Source organism: Pomacea canaliculata, linkage group LG1 (assembly GCF_003073045.1).
Source record: "Pomacea canaliculata isolate SZHN2017 linkage group LG1, ASM307304v1, whole genome shotgun sequence".
NCBI classification, from domain to species: Eukaryota; Metazoa; Mollusca; class Gastropoda; order Architaenioglossa; family Ampullariidae; genus Pomacea; species Pomacea canaliculata.
In genome coordinates, this window is record NC_037590.1 from 32,709,893 (window position 1) to 32,733,161 (window position 23,269).

At 40.1% G+C, this 23,269-nt stretch overlaps 1 protein-coding gene across 8 annotated transcripts; it reads right to left on the reverse strand.

Moving 5' to 3' along the window:
• Window positions 1-81: 81 nt before the first annotated feature.
• Window positions 82-15,112, reverse strand: LOC112553560 (centrosomal protein of 164 kDa-like). 8 transcript variants are annotated; one of them, XM_025220876.1, is made up of 16 exons: window positions 14,781-15,112; window positions 13,998-14,237; window positions 6,710-6,805; window positions 6,253-6,361; window positions 5,908-6,020; window positions 5,405-5,428; window positions 5,078-5,171; window positions 4,767-4,828; window positions 4,293-4,390; window positions 3,673-3,825; window positions 3,280-3,383; window positions 2,820-2,891; window positions 2,491-2,580; window positions 2,154-2,263; window positions 1,850-1,949; window positions 82-874 (listed from the first exon to the last, which is right to left on the reverse strand). In XM_025220876.1, exons 2-16 carry the CDS (start codon window positions 14,141-14,143, stop codon window positions 575-577), a joined length of 1,671 nt encoding a protein of 556 aa, XP_025076661.1. In that variant the 5' UTR covers window positions 14,144-14,237; window positions 14,781-15,112; the 3' UTR covers window positions 82-574. The 8 variants fall into 8 exon arrangements, with proteins under 8 accessions (XP_025076661.1, XP_025076651.1, XP_025076694.1 ...); XM_025220866.1 differs by having other exon boundaries at window positions 5,908-6,023; window positions 14,781-15,109; XM_025220909.1 differs by having other exon boundaries at window positions 5,908-6,023; window positions 13,998-14,079; window positions 14,781-14,975.
• Window positions 15,113-23,269: the final 8,157 nt, after the last annotated feature.

The following is a 23,269-nucleotide window of genomic DNA, read 5'->3' on the forward strand; positions in this document are numbered from 1 at the left end:
GATGCCCAGGGGCACAGCATGCCTTCAACTGACAATTAGCACTGCACCAGACAGCACTGACAACAGAGCAAAAGGAACAAATTGTCATTCAGGAAATTTAGTTTCAAACATGCCTAAAAGTGTGCATTCCAAAAACAGGAATTGCACATGAATTATTTTAACTACAAGAAAAAAACAGTTCATTTTCAGATTATAAGAAACATACTTTTTGTCTGGATGCTGAACCTGTTTTGATGGCTAAAAATAGTATTGATACACATTAATTTAAGCTTCCAACTTCGCTTAAAAAAAGATCTAAAGAAAAGCAATATTTCAAATTTTCATCAGTTAACAGGAATATCAATTTTGATACAGTTAATAGATTTATAATTAGTAGTTGCACGTTACCGGCTTAGATCATGATACGTTCATGGAATGGGACTAAATTACGATAATAACCTTAATACATGCCCATCAACACATTGTGTACTTCTGCTTAACCCTTTTCAATCTGACCTTAAAAAAATTACTCGACAAACCCCAACGTAATGAAAAGCATTTGCACTTTGTTTTACAATGCTTACATCCTCAGTTCTCACACATCAAAGGAATTCAGCAAGTCCTCTCTTGTTACTTTCCTTATGTCTGTTGCTAGAAGTTCCTGTCTGAGTTTTTCTGTTTCAGGGTTTTCCAGTGAAAATAAATGATCAGGTTGAATGTATTCTGTAGGTCTGAAAAGGTGGTCTGTCTCCCCCGCGCTTAGGTGAGCCTTCTTGGTTTCGCATCTGGTACCTGGTGCACTAGATGGCCGGACTTTGGGTGTTCGCTGTGAGTTTAGATCCTCTGCACTGAAAGCAATGCTGATATTTGCCTTGTGCTTTGTCTTTATGAGCAGCTGCAAAAATAACACAAAAATACTTTTGTTTGTAATTTCTGAAGATCCTGCAAGTGAAAAAGATATGACTTTATTTATCCCTCTATGGAAGCACAACAACAAAACTACCAAAACACATTCATATCCACTCCACTAAATAGACTGTTGTACAATCATGGTTAAGACTTAATATATGATATACATTCATTGGCACACAGTAGTGTTCAGAAGTTGCACAACCAAAGCAATGAAGGACAGCCTGAATCTGTTGGTCCTGCATGCAGGTACGCAGAATTGGTAGCTTGATGGAAGTTGATGAAAAAACTTCATTCACAAGACATGCCTGTCATAGTGTAGAGTTGTCTGATTGTTAAACATAATGAAGATTACTCCAGGCAGTCATGATAGATTAGAGCAGGTGTTTGCAACACGATTCAAGCTGCTCGTCCTTCACTGGTAAACTGTTGTAAAAAAACAATCGAGGACAACACACTATATGGGATCTATAAAATAGCAGAAAAAATCTCTGGGAGAAAAAGACTGAAGAAGGAAGAGGAGCTGTTGAGCCTTCATCATGATAACCAAGTATTGGTATCCCCGTGAAGTCTCCTGTCAAAGATAGTGCCCAGGTATTTTAAATGTCTTACAAATTTCCACCTCATCATGGATGACGGTTACGGGACTCGCAGGAGAATTCTGACAGAAATTAAAGACACTCTTTAGTCTTGCATTAAGTTTTAAGAAATTGTCATTGTACCAGGCAATAAATTCATCCAAGCCGCACAATAAGTATCGACTGGCCTGCTACAAAGAGTAATGCAGTGTCAATTGAAAATTTGAGGAGATATTGACCCTTATGGTGACTGCGACAGCTGTTGGTATACAGAACAAAAGAGGGGATGAAACACAGCTCACACGTACTATCTGTGTTGTTGCCTTTGAATACACAAATTCTTGCCTCTAAAGCAAAGTGAACATTGCCATGCAAATTTTTACCTCTAATGCTTCTTTTGCAGACTGCACTTCCTGCATTGTACGTTGTTCTGACATAGTCTTTTCATCAAAAAGCTGGTCACACTTCTGAACATACATTCGTCTGCACAAATAGTAATAAAACTTTTAAAGGCGTAAGTTTAATGAACAAAAATGTGCTTGTACCCTGCTTAAAGAAAGGTGAAGATGAGCAAAACCAAATGTTATAATATGCAGGATATCGCATGATTTTAATAACAAGAATGGTATATAATGCAATTTTTAACACTAGCACTAAGTGTGGCCAAGGGTTGTGGGCTTAATTTACCTCAGTTCTGTATTTTGGGACATGAGGTCCTGTAACTTCAGGCGGTATTTATCATCGATCTCTCCAATCTTTTCTTGAAACCGCTCTTCAAAATCCATTAGACGAACTTTCTGCAAGATAAAATATGGGAAGAAAGAGAGTTTTTATAACATTTTGAAAGGACAGAAGTTACATCACTTTGAAATTTGATTTTTTTACATGCTCTTTCTCATCTGGAAGCAAAACTGAGAACATACTATGGGATGATAAAATTTCTTTCATACACAACTCCTTATGAACAAAGTTTCTTGAAACCTTTAGCAAAATATACCCAAGACAGAGGACATTAGCCACTTACAGCATCAGTAAGATTCCGAGTAGTGTTGGCTAACTGCTGGCATGTCTCATTGTACTGTTCTTGAATATGCTGCAGTTCAGCTTGTGTCTCCTGTACATAAAAAAGTCCGATGAGGCACTATTTACAATCTCTTGTATTATCGATTACATACATATACATAATGCTAAAATTGGTAATATTCCAGTTATTTTCCTGTGAAAAATGACAGCTTTTGATCTCTCTCCCTTTTATATAAAAAACCCTGGAGCATAATGGTTTACTTTGCAACTAATCATTTATAGTAACCAGCTGATGATATTGTTGCAGTTTCTTTCCAAGTACATTCTGACCTCAAGTTCTGCAGTTGTTTTCTTCAGTCTCTCCATATCAGCAGCAGCACCAGAAAACCGGCGAACAAAAGCCTTAAAAAACATTTAAGTGATAGTTACATACATTGTTAAATTTATAAACATAATGCCAGCACGACCATCCATCCAACATAAATGTTTGGTGAGAGGCAAGAGTGGCTGCCAAAATGGGTAGATGATCTATAATGAGCTAACCTTGAGGAAAACCTGTTTTGCTACAAATGTGGTGAGAGGCAGGGTTGGCAAGATCAAAGAGATTGATATTTATAATGTTTAAATTATCAAAAATTAAAATGGTTAACAAAACCTAGGAAAATACACACACACAAAGTTCTTTTTACATTCTATTATTCTCTATCTCCCATTCAAGATTCAGCAGTATACAATGTCTTTTTATTGTGATATTTATTCAAAGAGAGAGGTGATGTATACTGGCACTCACGTCAAGTTCTTTTTTGTGTTCTTTGCGCAAAGATTCCATCTGTCGATTATGTTCTTTGGCAGATGTAGCTCGTTCTACATTCCTCTCCTGCACTAACTTTGTTTCTGAAATGATTTAAAGCAGATGATTCATTGTAGAGAGTAACTATGCTGAAAAATATTAAGTATACATGTATGGTCTTATTTTTTGTGAAAAGTTGATAATACTGAGAATTTTAAGGGTGTAATTAAATGAGCACTTCTGCTCTTTTTGTAAGAATTCTTGCAGCAATGTAGTTTCTGTGCATGCAGATATATAAGAAGATTAAAAATAGAAGAAAGCTTGCTAATTATAGGAGATGAAAGTAAATTGTTTTAATTGCACACACACACACAAAGAGACATGAAAACTAACTCATTTCCTGAATAGCAGTCTGTGTTTGCTCCTCACACTGCACTCGTAATTCTTCTTCCTTTTTCTTCCACCTGTCATCCATTTCTTGGTGTAGGGAGCTTTTGTAGGAGTCGAACGCTCCTTGTAGAAATTCTATTTCTTTTACCAGGCGATCTGATCACCCAAGACAAGAAGAAATTGACATTCGTAAATAAAGCAACAATTTGCATGAAAAATAAAAATGTAGCTCTCTCTAAAGTCCATAGCACCTTTGGACAATATGTTCTATAAATTACTATATTACTATTATTTTATTCTATTATTATTATCATCACAATTTTTATACACTTACTTGGCAATGTTTAACCATTCACACGCATTCCTAGATATTCACCATAACACATACTGCACACCTCAAACAGAATAGTTGTATCATTTTATTGCCCCTTAGGCTTTCAGTTTTGAATAGGCTGCATCAGCAGATCTGCTGCAGTCATGTTTTGAATGGTTGAATATGACAGCACAAAAAAGGAAACCCAAAGGAAAATCCTCAAATTTGAAGGATCTTGTATATTTAAATAAGAAGACCCCAAAAATAACAAATACTTATATTTGTTTTACACTGCATAAATAATACTAACTGATCTGTGTTTCTGTGGTGGTCCTGTAATGCTCAAACTCGGTCTCATTTTGCACTTTTTGTTGTAACAGCTCTTCTTTGTGTTTATCTTCGATCTCTCTGTAGACACAGCCAAAATCATACAAGTGCTACATTAAGGATTTACATAATTCACCAGTGGATGAACCTGTTACTGATGTTTAATTTTTGGCATTTTACTTTGTCCCTTATATATAGACTTAAAATGAAGACATCTTTACTCGGAACTGACATGTTATTCAATTATTACTATTTGAAAAAAAAAATCTTGACAGATACTCGGCCATTTGTGAAAGGTTTACAAAAGTAGAAGGGCTGTATCATGAATGTGACACTTCATGCTGCTACAGTCAAGACGGACTCAACCTTAGCTTGACTTTAACTCATAGCACCAGTAAAATTCCTCTCTCAACCACCCACTGAACCAGCTGTGAGCTCTGCTCACTTCATTTCTCACCGAATATGGCCTTGATGTTGGTTGTGGCATTGTTCAAGTCTGTCACGTAAATATTCTTCAGCCTGAAACATTAACAAAAAGTCAAAATAAACTACGTCCAAATTAACAGTGTTTAAGAACTCATTTGTTGAACATGGGAAATGTTTTTGTGACTATGATAAGCACAGTGCTTGTATTCCTGGCAATTATCCAGTTTAACAAATTATGCGTGTCACATAAACAGTGATACATTCACTTAACTAAAACATATACATTCATAAACTATTTATTATTCTGCTTTCTGGTTCACTTTACAATTTAAACAATTTAACCTTCTGTTTTGTTTGCCGGTGATTCAGTCGCTCTTCTTCCAGGAAAAGGGTTAGGTCTGAAATCTGTTGCTGCAGCTGTGCTGTCAGAGCATCTCTGCATCAAATCAAAATATAATGTCTGTCAAACTCTTCATCATGCTGTTCATCTCATCAGCTACTTAATAATTTTTTTAGAAATAATCTGATAAAACAGCATATTATATTTCAAACATGAACAGCAGATTATATTCTTAATGCATTAGGACCTCTAAGGGAAAAATATAAGAAATTAATTACAAAAATAAAGGACTGATCGAGAAATTTACTAATTGCTATTATTATACTGACCTATCTGAATCTTCTTGTTTCTTTCTGAAAAAAAACCAAGATTGTCACAAAATTATCAGTGTTTTATGAAACTGAAATGAATAGTTAAACTGTGAAAAGCATAAACTATTTATAGAATCCTCCAATGTAAGAAATGGTAAACACGAAATTTGAGAATTTGATTACATAAACATCTGCAGCATGAAAAGTGCTTGTATGGGCCTTCTGTGAGATCCCCATCTCAGTGGACCATCTGAATGTATTGTTAAGGTATTCTCAGCGGACCATCTGAATGTATTTGTTTAAGTACCACTAGTCAGGAATAATTTCACTGGTCACTCAAAAGGAAACCCTAAAAGTCTTTGTAACTGTCGGTGCATGTTTGTGTGCCTGCACACTGTTGTGCAGGTAATAGAAACATAAATGGCAATAGAAATAACATTAAAATATCTGCATACATGAATCAAGTCAGCTTGTCTGATTCCATTCTTAGGTTTCAAGAGACATTTCTAAAAAACACTCACTTTTGCTCTCCATCTTGAGGGAAATAAAAAAATTCATCCTTTAGAGTGACAGCAAACTTGCTTTTACTACGAGAGAGTATGTAGCCAGGTCCTACCACAAACGGCACCAAGGGCTGCTGAAAGTAAACAACCACAGGGATGAAAGCTGCGTATTCTGGAACTTTTTAAATTTGTCATTCAAGTCTGCATTTGCATGTTCTCTCTCTCTCACACACGCACACACAATGAAAGAAATAAAATAAATAATCAATGAGTAATTTTTTTTCCCTTGCATGGATACAGATTTGTGGTGGCTGATAATCAGAGATGTGAAGTACAGACAAATTTTGCAAAGCAGAGACCTACCTCCATATTTTTCTGCCATGGTGGTGGCTTGCTTCGCTTGATGGGCAGGTGACTTTCCAGATTGTGCCGTCGTGTTGGCTCGTGTTCTAATTGGTGCACTCGTTCACATCTGTAGCAGGTTTACAAAGAAGCATTACACAATGAAACTCTTTCATCTCACTGCTGTTTTTCAAACATATGTCAAGACATCTGCCACCCCTCCCCCAACACCCATTCACACACATGTACATATATGTGCACATGCATGTGTACACACACATATCTACAATTACTTCACAGGTAAGTTTCCAACACAATTATTACCTATTCTGAATCATAGTTACAATGTACATTGTGGAGTGAGTGGGAAGTTGGCGTTTTACATCAAGCCAGAAACTAAGACTTTATCAAAGCAAAGCAGCCAGTCATCTATACAGATGTCACATTCAGAGAAATAACACTGTGGAGTGAGACTTACTCTGTTGTTCGCCCCAGTACAGCTGCAGCTGTCTTCGGTCGGCTCATCCTCGTTGGTGAAGCATTATGAGCTGTCCGAAATGATACAGGTGTGGATCTAAGAAAAAAAAAGGTACTACTATTAAGATAGTTGGACTATTCATGTGTAAAAATCTCCACTTTTGTGTGTGCCTCAATATGTAACTGTTCCAACTGCATGTAGAATGGGGTAACCAAAACAAAAACAGCTGTCACCTGTATGCAATTGCTCATCACATGTATGGTTTTAACCTCACTTCTTTGCCAACCCTGCCTTTTATCACACTTTGTGGCAAAACTTATTTCCACTCAAATTAACCCTGGTTATGGATTGCATACCCTCTTTATGTTGCCACCCTCACCTTTTGCCCAATAGAACTTGCAACAACATCTCAAGAATGCCAAAAGAACCAGAACCAGACAAATATGAATCTGAGTCTGAAGTTTTTATTACTCTGTCTCTCTTTCACATAGACTTGATCTTTCTCTTACTTCATTCCTCCTTTACTTACTCTCATCACAACAGTTGAAAGTATTTATCATAACAGTATAAGCAAACATAAATTTCAACACATATTTTTTATTGTTTTTCTATGAAAAATATCTGAAAAGTGCATTTAAATTTCGTTTTGTTTGTACTGTTATTGTGGATCTTTCAAGGCTGCAATGGTAGCACTGGCACAAAAGATCTGATGTTCAAATAATGGGCATTGACGACGGGAATGGATAACTGTAAAGATTACTGGTCCGGGAGACCCAAGCAACAAAAGCAAAGAAAGCCCACACCCAACATCAACTATAAATGTTAGCAAACTGACCACGTAGCTTTGCCAAGCATCCCCACAGTTTTTCTGTCTTGTGACTTCACAAATTCCAGCAGTCTCTTGATTTTGATGTACCCTTGGCCCGAGTGTCGACTGATGAAACATTTAATTTACGACCTCGAGATCTCAAGTGTCACGGATTACAATTTGTACAGATGTACTCCAGCTGAGCAACGATGACTTTCATCCTATGACTACTGAGCTTCTCGTCGTCTTTTCCGCTTGACGTAACGGCTTCTCATCACTACCATGGTCCTCTTTGTATGGACTACTACAATGAGAGAACAGCAGGATTTTTGTCTTTCTTTTATATTTTGTGTTTGCTAATCGCGGTGAGCCAGGCTTTGGCCAGGGAGCCGCGCTATATATATAAGCTCAAGTATTATTATTATTGTTGTTGTTGATGCTGCTGCGATCATTGCTTTTTTCCCTCGTGTTTCAGGTTATGCCACGTCTTCAACTGGCGCAACCACAGTCTGTTCACTACTCATCAGTTCTTCGTGGTGCTTACAAGAAAATGTATACTTACGCGCATCTCGTCGCATGACCCGATCACAAGACAAAGATCTTCGCGAAAGAAATTTTGTGTGATGGGGTGGGCATCCATGATGAACTTTCAGTCAGACAGATTGTCTTTTGTTTATGAACATTACTTTTAAATTACCGTATAAACAAACGCAAAATACACCAGAGTCTTTTGCTCTAGCTCCTGCGAGTGAGAGGGTGAGTTTGTCCACCTTTCATAAAACAATAACTGACGAGGTCAATCCTTGGTTAAAAAAAAAAGTTCTGGGATTCGGCGTTATCTACACCAGCTATATGCTAGAGTAAAAGTAAAAAATCAGTTACAGTTAATCGGAGTCGGAGGTCATTTGCCTATTGGATATATGGTTCGATGACGGGCCTAAACAAACATAAGCTTACCTTCTTTCCACTTGCTACAGTGGGGATAGTTTATACAGTGACTGGCATGTAGACAGCTTTCTATTCATCGCTTTTTGTAGGTGCCTAACCTTCTTCACTGCATGCTATGCCCCTTTTGTTGCAAAGGTGGAGCGTTCTCTGAATGGCACCGAGGACACGCAGCAAACCGTTTCGTGCGCTTGTCTTTTCAGTCTGTCACAATGTCCATGTCGTACGCTGTGTCAGGACACTCAGGTCCTACAATATACTACCAACACACACTGTCCTGCCGCTCGGTAACGTGAGCCTCCGAAGGTTCCAGAGATCAGCTGGCACGCGACCAGGTGAGTTTAACTTGCGTGAGAGGTGAGGGACGATGAAGTCGTACCTGAAAACTACCCACAAACAACTGCACCTCTAACCACAGGGCTGCCAAAAAGCCTCCTTCAACTGCAAACAAATGTTTTCGGTATATACTGACATTAAAAACTAATCAGGTGATCTCTGTGTCACCGCTGAGAGTATGAATATCGAAAAAATGCTTCCTTGATGGCGTCCTTCCATTCCTTTCTCAATAGTGATTTTCCACGACCAGCTGAGGATATTAAGGAAATAAAATAATAAACACTGATCATCAGATAAGGCCTCAAAATATCAAGCTTACAGTGACTCCCTTATCTAGACCAGTGATTCATTATCACCAAAATACAAAACTTTGAGCAAGGCGAAATTTGAGTGCATGCACTGGCCCTGTGATACGGCGGCTCAAAAATCGCAGTAACTTTGCGCAGGGCAACTTTAGGGTGAAATAAATAAACTAAACAGTTCTAATCAGTTGCTTTTCTGAACCCTTCACTCTCTCTATATATATATCTTTCCTTAACAGAGGTATATTTTTGTAATGTACAGCGGTCGGATAAAACTATGATGTTTACCGAGGACGTAAACAATTTCCTCCACAATTACTTGACCAAAAGTCTGATTTAACTGTTTTCACCAAGTCTATTAACAGAAACAGACCACACCAGTGCCATACAAAATAGAATACTATTCAAATGTCTCTCACTAGATAAAAATGAATAGCTCGTGTACCATGTCATGTTGTTGGCTGTGTTTCGTTGAAGATTGGTGTTCCACTTTACAGTGCCTGCCACTGTTCCGGTTCATCGGTTGACACTATTCATCTACTGTTTTCTGATTAAGGGACACGCAAGGCGTTTGCATTGAAATCCTCTACCAATCTTGAGTTCACACATCTCTTTCTCCTTCACACCCAATCGCCCATACACACACACTTCTTGCACACTAATTACTTCTCTTCAACTGTGGCCCATGAGGGTGGCCATGATGAGCGTAGTTCACTTTACCAATATCCACATGCAGATTTTAAACACCTTCACGGCTGTGGAGTTCCGGTTATGAAAACACTATTTGAAAACGATCCTTGGTTAAAAACAGTAACATCTGAACTTACGGGTATCTCTCACTCAAAATCCCGGTGTCGGACTGCATGCTGTAAGGGCGCCCAAGTGCCCCCATTCCATTCCTACCAGGTGTCCTGGATGATCCTAGGTGCATGCTGAAACCCAACTGCCAAGGCGTTCAAGACACAAGGACGCCAGACTTTGGATTCTGGCGACGGTATAAGTGGATCGGTTACTTGTCTGCAGTTATCTCCTTCCCGTGTTTACAGTTACTCCAAGTTACAGCCTGTTTCTCTCGCAAGTGTAGCTCACCTTGGTTATAATCTGCTCAAATCTTATGTATAACTGCTTCTATTTAAAACCCATTCATCCAGCATGCGCAGCTGCTCTCGGATACTCCTGTTCTGTTCAAATAATCTTGCTCCACGACGGCAGTCTCGTTGCATGGACGTGCTGTTCATCCTTTCGTAAAACCTGGCCTTGATTAAATGCCAGCTCAGTGTTCCTGTTACTGACTGTCGCGCTCACCACAACAGACATAAACAAACCTCCGAAAACGTTTTGTTTCACTTAGAACACTAACTCAGCCAGGCAGAGATAGCATCAGTTCAGATATTCAGCACAGTCCATTCACATCACATCCATCTGTGTTTCTAAAGACGAACTCTGGACATCTGAAGATGTTCAATCGTTGGAGCTGGAGTAACTTTACAGAGACAAAGCTCTCATTATATTTTTGGTGATAATCAGGTGACCATGAGAAATTGAAGAAAAATGCCTGGGTCTGGAATCTCTAGCAGCGTGGCTGCAAGTCACAGAGTATCTGGAACTCTTAGTCTGAATTTATAGGTCATAGGTAGTCTTGAAACAGGGTTGTAAAGTCTTCACATGTATTGTCCGTTAGTATGGCACATAACACTGATTCTTTCAAGCCTGAGTGCGATGCAGCCCTGAAACACCAACGTTTATTTTCAGTATTCAAACACCTCTGCTCCAGCAACTTGTTGGGACACAACTGCGTGTCTGGACACACCTGCAGTCTTGATCACGGAGTTACCTGTAGTAAAGTCATCGTCTTCTCTGGTAGATTGTAGCTGCTAGGTGGAGATTTTATGGCCTCGGGTAACAAATATAGTAACTTGTTTTAGAAAAAAAAAATCCTACCTCCTCCAAAAGAGGGTTGAGCGAAAAACCATTATAACTGCTCTCTGAAACGGCCAAGGTTTCCACTTAATGCTGATTGCCTGTGGCCATCGATTTCTCGACTGACGAGGAGATTGATTCTGTTCCCCCCGAGCAGTTCATGCCGAGAGCACCTGAGAGTGAGAGATTACTTAAGTTCACCCTAGGTAGCCAACATATTTGATCTGGAGATCATTCAGATCGCAGGTACTTGCCATGAATTTGCACTTACTGGGTCGTTCGGCGTCTGATACGCTTGTCCGGGAAATTTATGCTCTCTCCAACTCCACAGCACGCACACACGCACGCACCACATACACACATGGGCACGTTTCTAGGTAATGGTAAGACCTAATGGAAACTCTACAGTTAAAGTAACGGACGTCAACATATTAACACACAGTACCGACAGGTTCACCCACTGCTACTTCAATAACGAGGTTGAAATGTTTTTAACTTCCCGCTTTATAAGTGTTGCCTACGTGCAGTTCGTGGACTGTGATCAAAACATCGATTAATAAGACTTTTCACCTGACACCTAGATATCTGCAAGTTTCTTTTCTGGTCGCTCTGATAATCCCATTCTTCTCTGTAACCTTGGGGCTTAGCCCCCCTTTGAAGGCAGCTGCCTCTTGAAAGATTTATAGTTTTTTTTTTTAATGTCGCTGAAGAAAAACATTCGATTTTCATCTGCCACCATTTGATTTATTTTTACAGAGAGGGGAGTAGCAAATCCAAGATAGCTGGTGGTGACTCTCCCGAGTTCAAAGACTTTAAGCATCACTGCCAAACAGGTTCCAGAATTTGGACATGAAAAGGCAATGACCCGAATGACCCCACCCTTATGAAAAGAATCTTTTCTCTCCCTAGAAATCCTTCTTAGTATAGTTAAGCAGTAAACTAGCAGTGAACAAGAGTTAACACTTGCCATCGCGCAGCGCGACAGTTTACGAGTCTACAAACGCCAGTGCTGGAGCCGCCATGGGAGATTAGGCTTTCAGAGGTGTTGGTAACCAGGCAGACTGGCCAGAGTTTCCTACTTTTCCCCCTTTGTAAGACTCAATCAATAGTTTCCTTTTGCCAATAAAGCAAAAACTGAGCGGTTTTTCATGACTAAAATGACCCTCTTGAACCTGAAACTGAAGTTTGTTGTAATGATAATATTTTTATGTGGAAATCTGTCAACAGTAACAGCCCAAAGGCATATAGAGAAGTCGGGTGAGAGAAGGAACGTCTCAAGAGACGCTCATCAGGTTGGGTGCGAGCTGAAGGGTTTTCATAAAAGAAATTTCATATTTCATGAACTAAAATATAGTCATGGATGAATTCATTAAGTGATACATGTATTACGTTTTGCACATTTTTGTATTAAATTTCTGAGTGACAATAATGAATGATCTGATTAACATACATGTTTCGCTTCTTTAATGGCTTTAATAGTTAAAAACACCTGAAAGCTTTTGGATGTTCACATATAATGTTTTCAAAATGTTTATTTATTCAGTTAGAAGAAGTGTTTCTAATGCACAATTAGGTTACAGAATACTAAATACAAAATTGGTTATAGCAAAGTCTCTGACTCTCGGACTGTCAATTCAATATACATCAATAATGTGGGGAACCCCACTGATGAACTGCCAGTTAGTGCCTACATGTCCATTGACCTCAGTTTGAAAACAACAGTTTTGAAGTGCAGACTTTGACTAAAGTATGAAAGCATTTCATACTGGTCACAAAATACACTGAATTTAGAGTCTGAAATGCTGACCACATGGAATTATAGTTCACCAAGTGCTGTCACATTACGAAAAATCTCTAAACATGTAGGTTTGTCTACAGACAGCATGCCAGGCTAACTCTTTACAATATACTTAATTACGCAGTGGAGCAACCATGTTCACTCAGCTGATCAGCAAGAAATTCTGAATTTTAAAGAGTTAAATTAATATAAACATACACAGTATTTGACAAGGATAGCAATACGCAATTATTTAGATGCACAGAAATCATCTGCAATCTTTGATGAGTACTGATACCATGAGAGGAAGAAGGCTTACAGACAAGCTATGGTCAGGACTGGACACATGATGAGATTGAAGATATCTGAGCAGACAGTGGAATGTGCTATCTGATACTCAGTACTGCAGTCTTAAAAAAAATTCTACTGATAATAATTATGAAAAATGAAATCTAATATCTGGATCAGTGAAATCTCATAATAATATTACTGAGGAAAAGGAATATTAAGTCAGTCCACATCACCAAAAAGGAGGCAGTGACTGAAATGTTGGTTCATGATACAGTTTGAAAAATGTGTCCAGCTTTTGTCTTCTGTGCATGGCTTTTCTTAATGACTTAGGTATTTCAAAAATATTGATATAGGTACTTCAACATTTATTTTTAGACTACAAGCTCTCAACTCTATGCTATGGATTCTTTGAAGGCTACTCCCCCCACTACTTTACTGAAATCTTGTCTGTCCACACTCCTACCTGAAACCTTTGCTCCTCATCAGACTCCCGCATTCTGTCTCTCCTACAAAGAAAGTCACACACAGACAACGGATGCTCTCCCTCTGTGCTGCTAAGCACTGGAACTCTTGCACATCACCTTCACCCTTTGGACTCCAAGGATACATTCAAACGCTCTCTGAAAACATAACTTTTCACAAAGTACTATCCCTGAATTACTATTCTTAACTCTCTGGTAATGCTGTCATGCTAACCATCACGTAAATGACCCCATCTTACAGTATTTATATTCCTTCATACCTTGATCCATTGCTTTACGTTCTACTCTTGTACCTCATCCTTCAGTGTCCTCATACACACCTCACTGTCCACTGGCTGTTATATTTCATTTATCATTATTGGTCTGCGCAGAAAGTATGATCTATCTTGGTCACATTATTATTACTTTTTTATTCAGTGGTACTTACTTTGGGCGTGTTTTCAAAAACTTCAGCTGGAAGTCTGGAGTTTTTACTGTCTCACTTGTTGTAGTACTTGATGTGCTTTTCACTGCATTAGACACGAACAGGTCAAGACCTCTGTTGTCAAGATGGGAGAGCTGCACTTCAGGCATGGTTGAATAAGGAATCAAGATTGAAAGCAGCGAAGGTGACCATCCAGTTTAAAGTGGATGGTGATTGAATGAATGTGGAGCATACACGTTAACACTGTGAAAATAATAAAGAAAGAAACAAAACCAAAGGCTAAAGAAGAAATACAAATTACTTTAGTTCTTGAGACTTAACATTATGCGCGCCTCAAAAAAGAAGACATTTGCATTAAATATGCCACCACTTTTCCACTACATTTATAAGACATAGAATAAGATGAACATATACATTCGTATCATTCTCAACACTCAGGTTATGAATTTACATGAACATACAAGCTCAAACAAACATGCAGACGCGAGAGCGTGCGATCACACACACACACGCATGTGCACACACAGTACAGGTACATTTCTAGGCATTTCTTCGCTGATGTCCATAATATAATTTAAAACTGTGTATTTAAACATTTTTACTAAAGTCTTTGATAGAAAGGCTTTAGGAGTAGAGCCATTCTGAACTATTTGCCTTAACTGAATTACGAGTATCCGTGTTCATTATCATGTTATGGCTGAGGTTATAAAAATAAGCTAGTTAATTATGTTCTATTCTAGTTCTGTCACACTGCTTTATTCAGGTTCTAATCTGTTGTAACCTTACCTGTGCTTTTATTCAAAACGGATCTGCACCGGACCTTACGCAGACGGTGTTTACGTGTCCAGAATACAGCCCCTTGCTGACTTCCTCACTGGATCACGAACTAATATCCTATATACGTCCATGACTGGAGCGGCGTCGGTCGCCATGATTGTTTCTATGGATACTTCCGCTTCCGCCTTCCAGTGTCAACATGGACCTCATGGCTGTCATGTCAAAACACTTTAATCGGGACTGAACCACTTAAAACTAGTTTTAACGTTTTTTTCTTCCCAAGGTAAACCAGTCAAGCGAATCAATGCCAAGTAGAAGAGATACTAGGTTACCTAATCTCTCGGGTGATATTCCTAGCAGTATCTTGAGTTTTTTCCCCTGCCTATAAATATTAATTTAAGGTATTAAAAGATTAACAAAATATTATTTCTGTGTGTCACGAAGTTAAAAATCACAACTTCAGGCGGAAGTTAGAGAAAATAATTTCCGTTTCGTTTTAAATGTCTCGAGTCGCGTCAACTTTTTCAAGTTAAGAGAATATTCGAAATCACATTTTATGTTTTATTAACGTGATTGTAATAAGATATTTAAAAAAATATAGTTTATACGTTAACAGTGCAATATTTTATAGTTTTAAATGAAGTTTATAATAAAACAGGGGGAAAATATTGACAGATTATGCGATTTTTTTCACGACAGGTAAAGTCCTGATGAAGTTTCCCAAGGGGAGAAAACTAAGCTTCGCGTCTGACATTTATTACTATCGTCATTATTCCCCTTGCACTGGCCAACATCCCAAGTTTATGACTGAATGGACGCATGCCAATCACTTTTTCTGATATTCCTTCGCAAGCAAACACATTCAGCGTGAATTGCAGTAAACGAACAACTTCACACCAGAAGCGAAAGTTGTGGAATTAAATTTTTACTTTTATGTTAGAACCCCTCAACCAAACCCCGCTATGTATCAAATGTATGTTATATGAGAGATGCGTTGAAATGTATTGCGGCAATAAAATTTAGAGATTTTTCCTTTAATGCTCTTTCACATCTGAAAGGCCAGATTCCAAGACTGAAGAATTTCTTTAATGTACAGCTCTAAACTATGATGGCGAAAATTCTATTGTGGCTGACTGAGCGTCTGCGAATGTGATAATAAAATTCCTCACGCACTTTGCGCCAGGTTTTCGAGGAACACGCAGTCTGAGTCGACCCTAGTTCACCTGAAGAAGCCCTCAACGAATCCTTTTTCTTTCTTTAACGAAGACCCTTCGTAACTCGCACTTTCGTATGCATGGGTACGTCTAGGCAAGGAAGAGAGAGGTAAAGGGCTGATCGAAAAGTGAACGGAAGAAGAATGAGGAATGGCGGGTGATAAAAGTATGGGAGAGAAGGGATGGCAAGGAAAAGGGTTAAAACCAGTGATAATGCATCTGTAAATGACAGAAAATGGCGACAGCAAATTGGCTGCGCCTCGCTGCTGCTTTCATACCGCTGGTTGATAGACACAGTTCAGGAGACGACCGTAATCACCAGTTCGTTGCCTCGGTTTTCATGGAGAGCTCAGCGTGTTCTTCACGTCAGGGCTCTCGAGGGCAGCCAGCAACGTGAACGACGTGAGGAGCGAGCGGATGCCGAGAGAGAAAAAGTCTTCTCCCTTGGCTGTAATTCTCGACTGGTGCGCATCCCGCCAGATGTCGCTCTTTGACAGAATCGATCCTATGGGTAAAAAGGGAAGGAAGAGGGGTTGCAGGGTAAGATTTAAAAAATATGGAGCATTAACTCGTTTGCTGAAAGAGGGCTTTTAATAACTTTGCTTTCTCGTCCTTAAGGTTTTTTAGTCCTCAAAAAGAGGTTATAACGGCCTAACTATTGCTAACAACTAGAATCTTATTTTGTAATGGATGTAGGATGTGTGGGATAAAGCAAACGATTACTTAGGTAGAAAAGGAAATGAATTGAATGAAATGACGAAGTTTTACTTCTGAAAAGAAATTTACATGACCTCTATCGCTCTTTGCTCTTGCAAAGAGGCTTAGTAAGCAAATCCCTGTATCTGTATGTTGACAAGTTATTTTACTATGTATGAAATGTTAATTTACTGACAATATATACTCAATGCTGTATGTCATGATTGATAAAATGTTAAATATTCGATTGTGATTTTAACAGCAGAAAACATGTTTTACAAACAATTCACGTGTGATATTCAAGTCGCCATGACCCCACAAATAAAGGGACTTTCTGACAGGCACACGGTTAACATTAGTACAGATTTCATGGCAGATACATTATATTTGACAAGATATAGAGGAAACGAGACAAAATATTTCTAGCTTCACTCACAAACTAAGTGAACAAAGATAAGCCAAGGGTAGAGCAAACATTATTATAAGCAGTGGAGGGGGAGGCATAATTATAAAATCTGGTCTTACTAGCGACAATAAGTATCGTATTAAAGTAGGTTAAATAAATAACTTTTAAATAAAATAAATTAACCTCTTTTATCTCTTTAAGAGAGGAAGTATACTAACATGATAAAAAGTAGATAATAAATAGAATAATGCAAACAAAAATAGTAAAAGGCAGTCTAGAATTCAGGAACATCGCCAAGATCTTCCAACCAGTACAGTACGACTTTATTGGAAACTGCTAACTCGAAGCTCTTGTAAAAGGAATCTTCATGAAATTCTCGTTTAAATTCAAACACTGCCATCAGTGGCGTACTAAAGAATGGGAGGGGGTATGTGATATGTGAGAAGATGCCAGACTGCGCATGCTCCAACCCATAGGTGGACATTCGCTTAGGACCAACGCTTAGCCTCTTACGAAGTTATCGCTGTTATTCTCAGCGATCCTTAACAATGAATGTGACTAAACCGGAAGCTTTGTACACTACAGCCTCGTTTTAGTAGTTAACTGGATAAAATCGTCTGCCAGCAGTCCAGTAATGCAAGTTGGTGCTCCAGCCACAGTAGGGGAGGCATGCAAAAAATGACGACCTTTTCTTTTGATTAAAATAAAATGGCCAATAAAAGTTTCTTTCATTATATATATTTTCATTTCTCCCAATGACTTCCTGATATATTAAAAATTCACTACAGTCATCGGCTTAGTCCTTTAAAGTATTTAAAAAATTTTTTTTTTCACAAAACGAACAAGCACCCCGGGCGCCAGAAACACTTGGACAGTCACTAGCTTCCGTTATCTCCATGAGTGATTTATAAAGAGGTCGGTATCCCCGTCAGGAGGCAAGGTCCTGCTCTCGCTGGCCACTGTATAATCTGACGCCTGATTTGACACTCGTTGACATGTCCCTGATGAAGGACTGACACGAGACGGGCGCGAGGCCGACAGACGCTAGGAAGTCGTTTCCGACATCCTGACAGGAGAAAAGTGGGTGGAGGGCGAGATGGAAGGGCAGCGTCGTGCAGCGGCACCAACAGGGCATCCTGTCCTGCAGCAGAAGCAGCAGCAGCAGAAGACTGCCACTCACGGGTCGAGGTTCGCATGGCTGGGTCGACGTTCATCCGAGGCCATAGAACGGTCTAATTACACGGGCCGATTTCACGGCCGGCAGCCACCTAGTGAGGTTGGTCTGGACGGCGTAATGCCATGCCGTCTTCAGACAGGAGGAACCTGGACCGGCCAGGGTTAGCTTTCAAAGATGCTGCAGGAGATTAGAAGAAACTTGGTTGGCTAACATTCTTTTTTTTTATGGCGTGAAGTGTCGCATTTTAATGCAGTATAAAACAATGATTTATGAGGTCGCCTAAATCTCAGTGTCCATGCTGACAAGTAAACAATCAAACAAAACACGATGCATGACTCTAATAGTAAAAAAAAAGCAGCAGCAGCAGCAACAACAACAACAACAACAACAACAACAACAACAACAACAACAACAACAACAACATATCCAAAGAGACCACTACCATCCCCCTGTCAATAACTAATCTGAAATTAGTCTACTTTGTAATTCAAAACCCACGTGGCGGCGATTTGTCCTATAGACGTCAGGCATAACGGGCCCATGGTCACCACAAAACGCTTCACAGAAGTTGTCGGCTCGACCAGTGGGTTACAGCCTCGACGTGAATGCCAGCCCCCCCTCCAGACAGGGGTGTCCCTGACGACGATGTGTGGGCTGCAGCCGGTCCAAGCACCTTACCGTGACGTGCCTTGAGCAAGCAGACACGATGTTTCTGATGAAAAGGTTGACAAAAGTGGCAGTTGGACCTAGATTATCCATTTAGCCGGCTTGACACATAATCAATGGCGGGCTTTCGCCGGACCCGCCCGCCCGTTTTGCGCGGAGCGGCAAATAGACGTGGCTGACACAAAAGATAATTGCGCGCCCAGTGTGAAGTACGTCTGCTCTTCACATGACGCTTTGGCAAAAGCTTTTTGACATATTCATACACTGTGTGTGTCAGCGCTTCGCCTTGCCTCGCATGTCTTCACTTGATGTGTCGACAAATGGCCTGATAGCGGAGGACCTAGACTTTGAGATATTTCGAATTTGCCGGTACTCACCCTGATGACGAATTTATTTCTTTCTTTCCCTCTTTTAGCCTGCCTTTTTCATTTTAAAAAAGAAATTACTATAATTGCACTGGAAAGAGAGGTTTAAACTTTTAATAAATTTTGTTGTCCATACCCTAGGGTTATTATTATTATTGAAGGTTTTTATTTTGTTCGTGGTACGGTGGGCGTTTAATCACTGGCTGTCAAATTTATGCCTACACCAAAAAGCTGCGTTCACGTGCTTTCATGTGAAATGAAATGTTGAAAAGGTTCATATTTCATGAATCATCCTGCCAGGGCGATTCACACGTCCATGACACGTCAACTGCGCATGCGTATTGTTAAAACTAACTCCGAGAAACTGTAGAAGATGCCAGCACAGCGACATCAGGACAATCAGTCACGTGACAAGGTGGATAAATAATGCTTTGAAAGTTCTGTTTGACACTTGAGTGTTCCATGACGAAAACAGAGTTTTCGCTTTCCTTCATCAAAGGCGTGAATGAATGTACTTTCGGTCATTCTTAGCTTCATCCAATCTTTTTAGTGCATCGCAATGTTTCAGAATTTCCCTTTCCTGATTTGAAAAATGTAGCGAAAGACATGTGTTATTGATAATTAAAAATGTAATGCAGAAGTCATAAAGAATGATAAACAAAATGATTATGAACATTGAAGTGGACAGAGATTAGCACTGTAGATAATCGCAGGTTGGAGGGGCAAGGAAACAAGTTTAAGACGACATATACCCTACAAACAAATGTATATATACAAACAAATCGCTAAATACACTTTCTCTCTGTCTAGGTATCTTTTTCTCTCTCTCGTGTGAACACTTGTTTTTATTTGGCGTCGCCATCTGTGGGTTCATCTTCTTCAACAGCTGCAGCTACACCCAGTGCCTAACAACTGGAAGTCTTGTGATGGACAAGGAAGACCATTTATTGGCTTGTTCCCCCAACTACACCCATACCTATTGTCAGCTGAAAGTTTTGTAATTGACAAGGAAGACAATCTAACGAGTTGTCTCCTCAACTACACCCGTGTCTCCTGTCAGCTGGAAGTCTGGTGTTGGTTTTGTTCCAGCAACTACACCCTCAACCTCTACCCACTTAGCGGTGGGAGCGTGCCTCGTCCACACGGGGGCTAATGGTGACGTACACTGGCAGGTCGTGCACATCCACAACGAGCTAGTCACGCTGCACGTCACCAGCTAAACAAGTTTTGCCAGCATCCAGCGGACGGGCGCCATGTTTCAATTCCACGTCACGCCAGAGCGCTGATGGTCTACTTCCGCTTTTAGGGGCTCGCACTCGTGAATTCGACTCTTCTACCCCCATGCTGCCAGCACTTAGGTCGTAATCGGGATAGTCATTAATAACAAGACGATTATCCGGCCACAGCTGTAAATTAGACTACTAAGAAGAAAGAGTGGGGAGAAGATTAGATGGAGGAGAACGATGAGGAGGAAAAAATGGAGTAGGAGGAAGTAAAAAAAAATAAGAAGCAAAAGAAGAAATAGATGAGGAGGAGAAAGAAGAAAAAGAAAAGATGAAGAACAGAAGGAAGTGTAAAAAAGAAAAAGAGAAGGACAGGGAAGAAAAAGGAGGAAAAGGAGGAGATATGAGAAAAAAAAATGAAACCCTAAATTCCTTAGGGGAAAAAATCCCCGCAAGAATCTGTTTATGGCATGCCCTCTCATTACTTTTTTAATGTTCTTTGTCTAGAGATGTTTTGTGAGAACTAGAAGTCTGTTATTAATATTAAAGACAGATACCCTAGTCACTCCCAGAAACATTAAAGTCTAACTCGAGTGCTCAGCGAAAATCCCTGAAAACAGTGTAAAGTATCACAAAAACACACTTTCTTGGTATTTTATGATGAAGAAGCACAAGACATTTCATACATGTATGAATGTTTTTATCTTAACTACACATGGACTGGTCAAGAAAACAGGAGTGATGAAAGGGCGGTATTTCTAAAAATATAGCCGTGTGTACAAGTTGAATTCGAAGAGGAAAGATGCAATAGTCGGTTAAAAAAAACCAACCAACCAAAAAAAAAAAAAAACAGACCAAGACACGATGTGCTGTTGCTGAATGTTCTATTAGGCACTTAGATGGAGTTTGTGCTCATGGTCATTACCTAAAGATACTGGCTAGTGGATTAACTTTGTTCCGAGATCTTTATATATTTTTTTTCAAAAGTATCGTGCGAACATCGTTCCCACACCGCACTCAAGAATTTGTTCAAAACATTTCCAAAATCCAGTCACTGATACAGTACAAGCGATTCTTTAACTTTCAGTAAAATAAGAGATCTTCCTACATCAGTGCCAACTATACAAAAGCACGAGCTGTTAAAACCAACTACGACTGCTGGCAAAAAGTTTAAACAAAGGTCAAGCACCAGACATGCAACATCAAGTCACGTGATCATTTTTTCAACGAAAGTAACCTCCGTCGACCGAATGCCACCATCTGAGAAGCTTGCACACCGAGATGCGCAGCAGCAGCAGACGCAGGCTGTTTCTGTGCGAGCGAGTGCTTCCAGCAGGAAATGTCCGGACGCACGAGGACGAGCAGGTCGGAAGGTTGTCGGTGAAGTCGACCGTAACGACAGGCACCACAGGGCGGGGGTAGGAGGGCGAGGCTGGGGCTTGGGTGCGGCGTCATCTCGTGGACCGTGTTATTGCGTTAGCTGCCCATTACAAGCGATGCCCGGGCATCCCTGCCCGCAAGGGTTCTTCAGCTCGCGGAGGGCCGACCGGTGGTGCAGTTGGTGAGTGGCGGATTTCCTGTCGGTATCTGGTGTCTTGACAGCTTGCACATCTTCAACGCATTCGCTGCTTTTGTTTCCGAATCTCGTTCGTTACATCCGGTACCAGACTTTTACCCTCCCGATCTTCGCCTCCTCCCCTCCCCGCGAAATCTGTCCTTCTTCTCAATCCTAACGTTACTTCTTCCTTCTCTTTTTGTCTCTCATCTTTGTGTCCTGTTCCTCGTTCAAGACCATCTCCATTTGCGGGTGATGTCACGGTGGTGTTGTCTCGGGCTTCACTTATGCTCTTTGCTAGTCCATATGCAGCATATGTGGCCTTTGAACCTTTTTTCACGTTGCCAAGGAAACGAACAATGGTCCGAGGAAGCAATTAGGGCTGTCGTGGAGGAAAGGACACCCACTTGTGTGATGGCGACTAGTGTGATTGACCATTAGTGCTGGCTGTCTGCTGTCTTGGTCGCGCCTCGGAGTGGCTGTCTTAACTCCATTGTACGTCACACGTCCAGGGGCTGGGCGACGACAGATTCGGCTTTTGTTTCCCGTCGAGACGAGAGCCACATAAACTTGCGCATCTGCTGGGGACGACACCAGCAGGACACTTCCGGTGTTGAACGACCGGAAGGAGAAAGCTTTATGAATTGTCAGGGATGGTCACACAAGGGGAATGTAGTACAACAGAGAGAGAAAGAGAGAACAATTCACAAACAAGCGGTTCATTACAGTTTTCTTTTCTTCCCCAGCTGATAGTTTATGGCTGTGAACTAAATTAACTTTTATCGGTTTATTACTGCTGTCCTCTTTACTTTATTAAATAAAATGTTCTCTGTGTGTGTGAAAGAGAGAGACTTTTTTTTGTGGATGTGAAGTGCACCTGCAGATCGAAACAATAACTCAGCAGATTGCACAATTTCTTGTTTGTCCAAGCTGTACAAACCTCAAAAAGTGCACTCAGCAAGAACCTCAGGGAGCTAACACGGGTTTACCATTTCCACCCAGCTACTCTCGTCGAGGTTTCTGTAAACCGGGTAGAGGATGGGATAGAGAGGAACTGGGATGACATCACAGCTAGGAGCGTGTTTTCGTGTTACCTGTTGTTCTTGTCTCGTTCAGCTTCTTCTTTCGTTCCATTTCTTTCGAAACTAACAGATATTTTTTGTCCTGTAATCGAAGAATACGTATATTGTGTTATG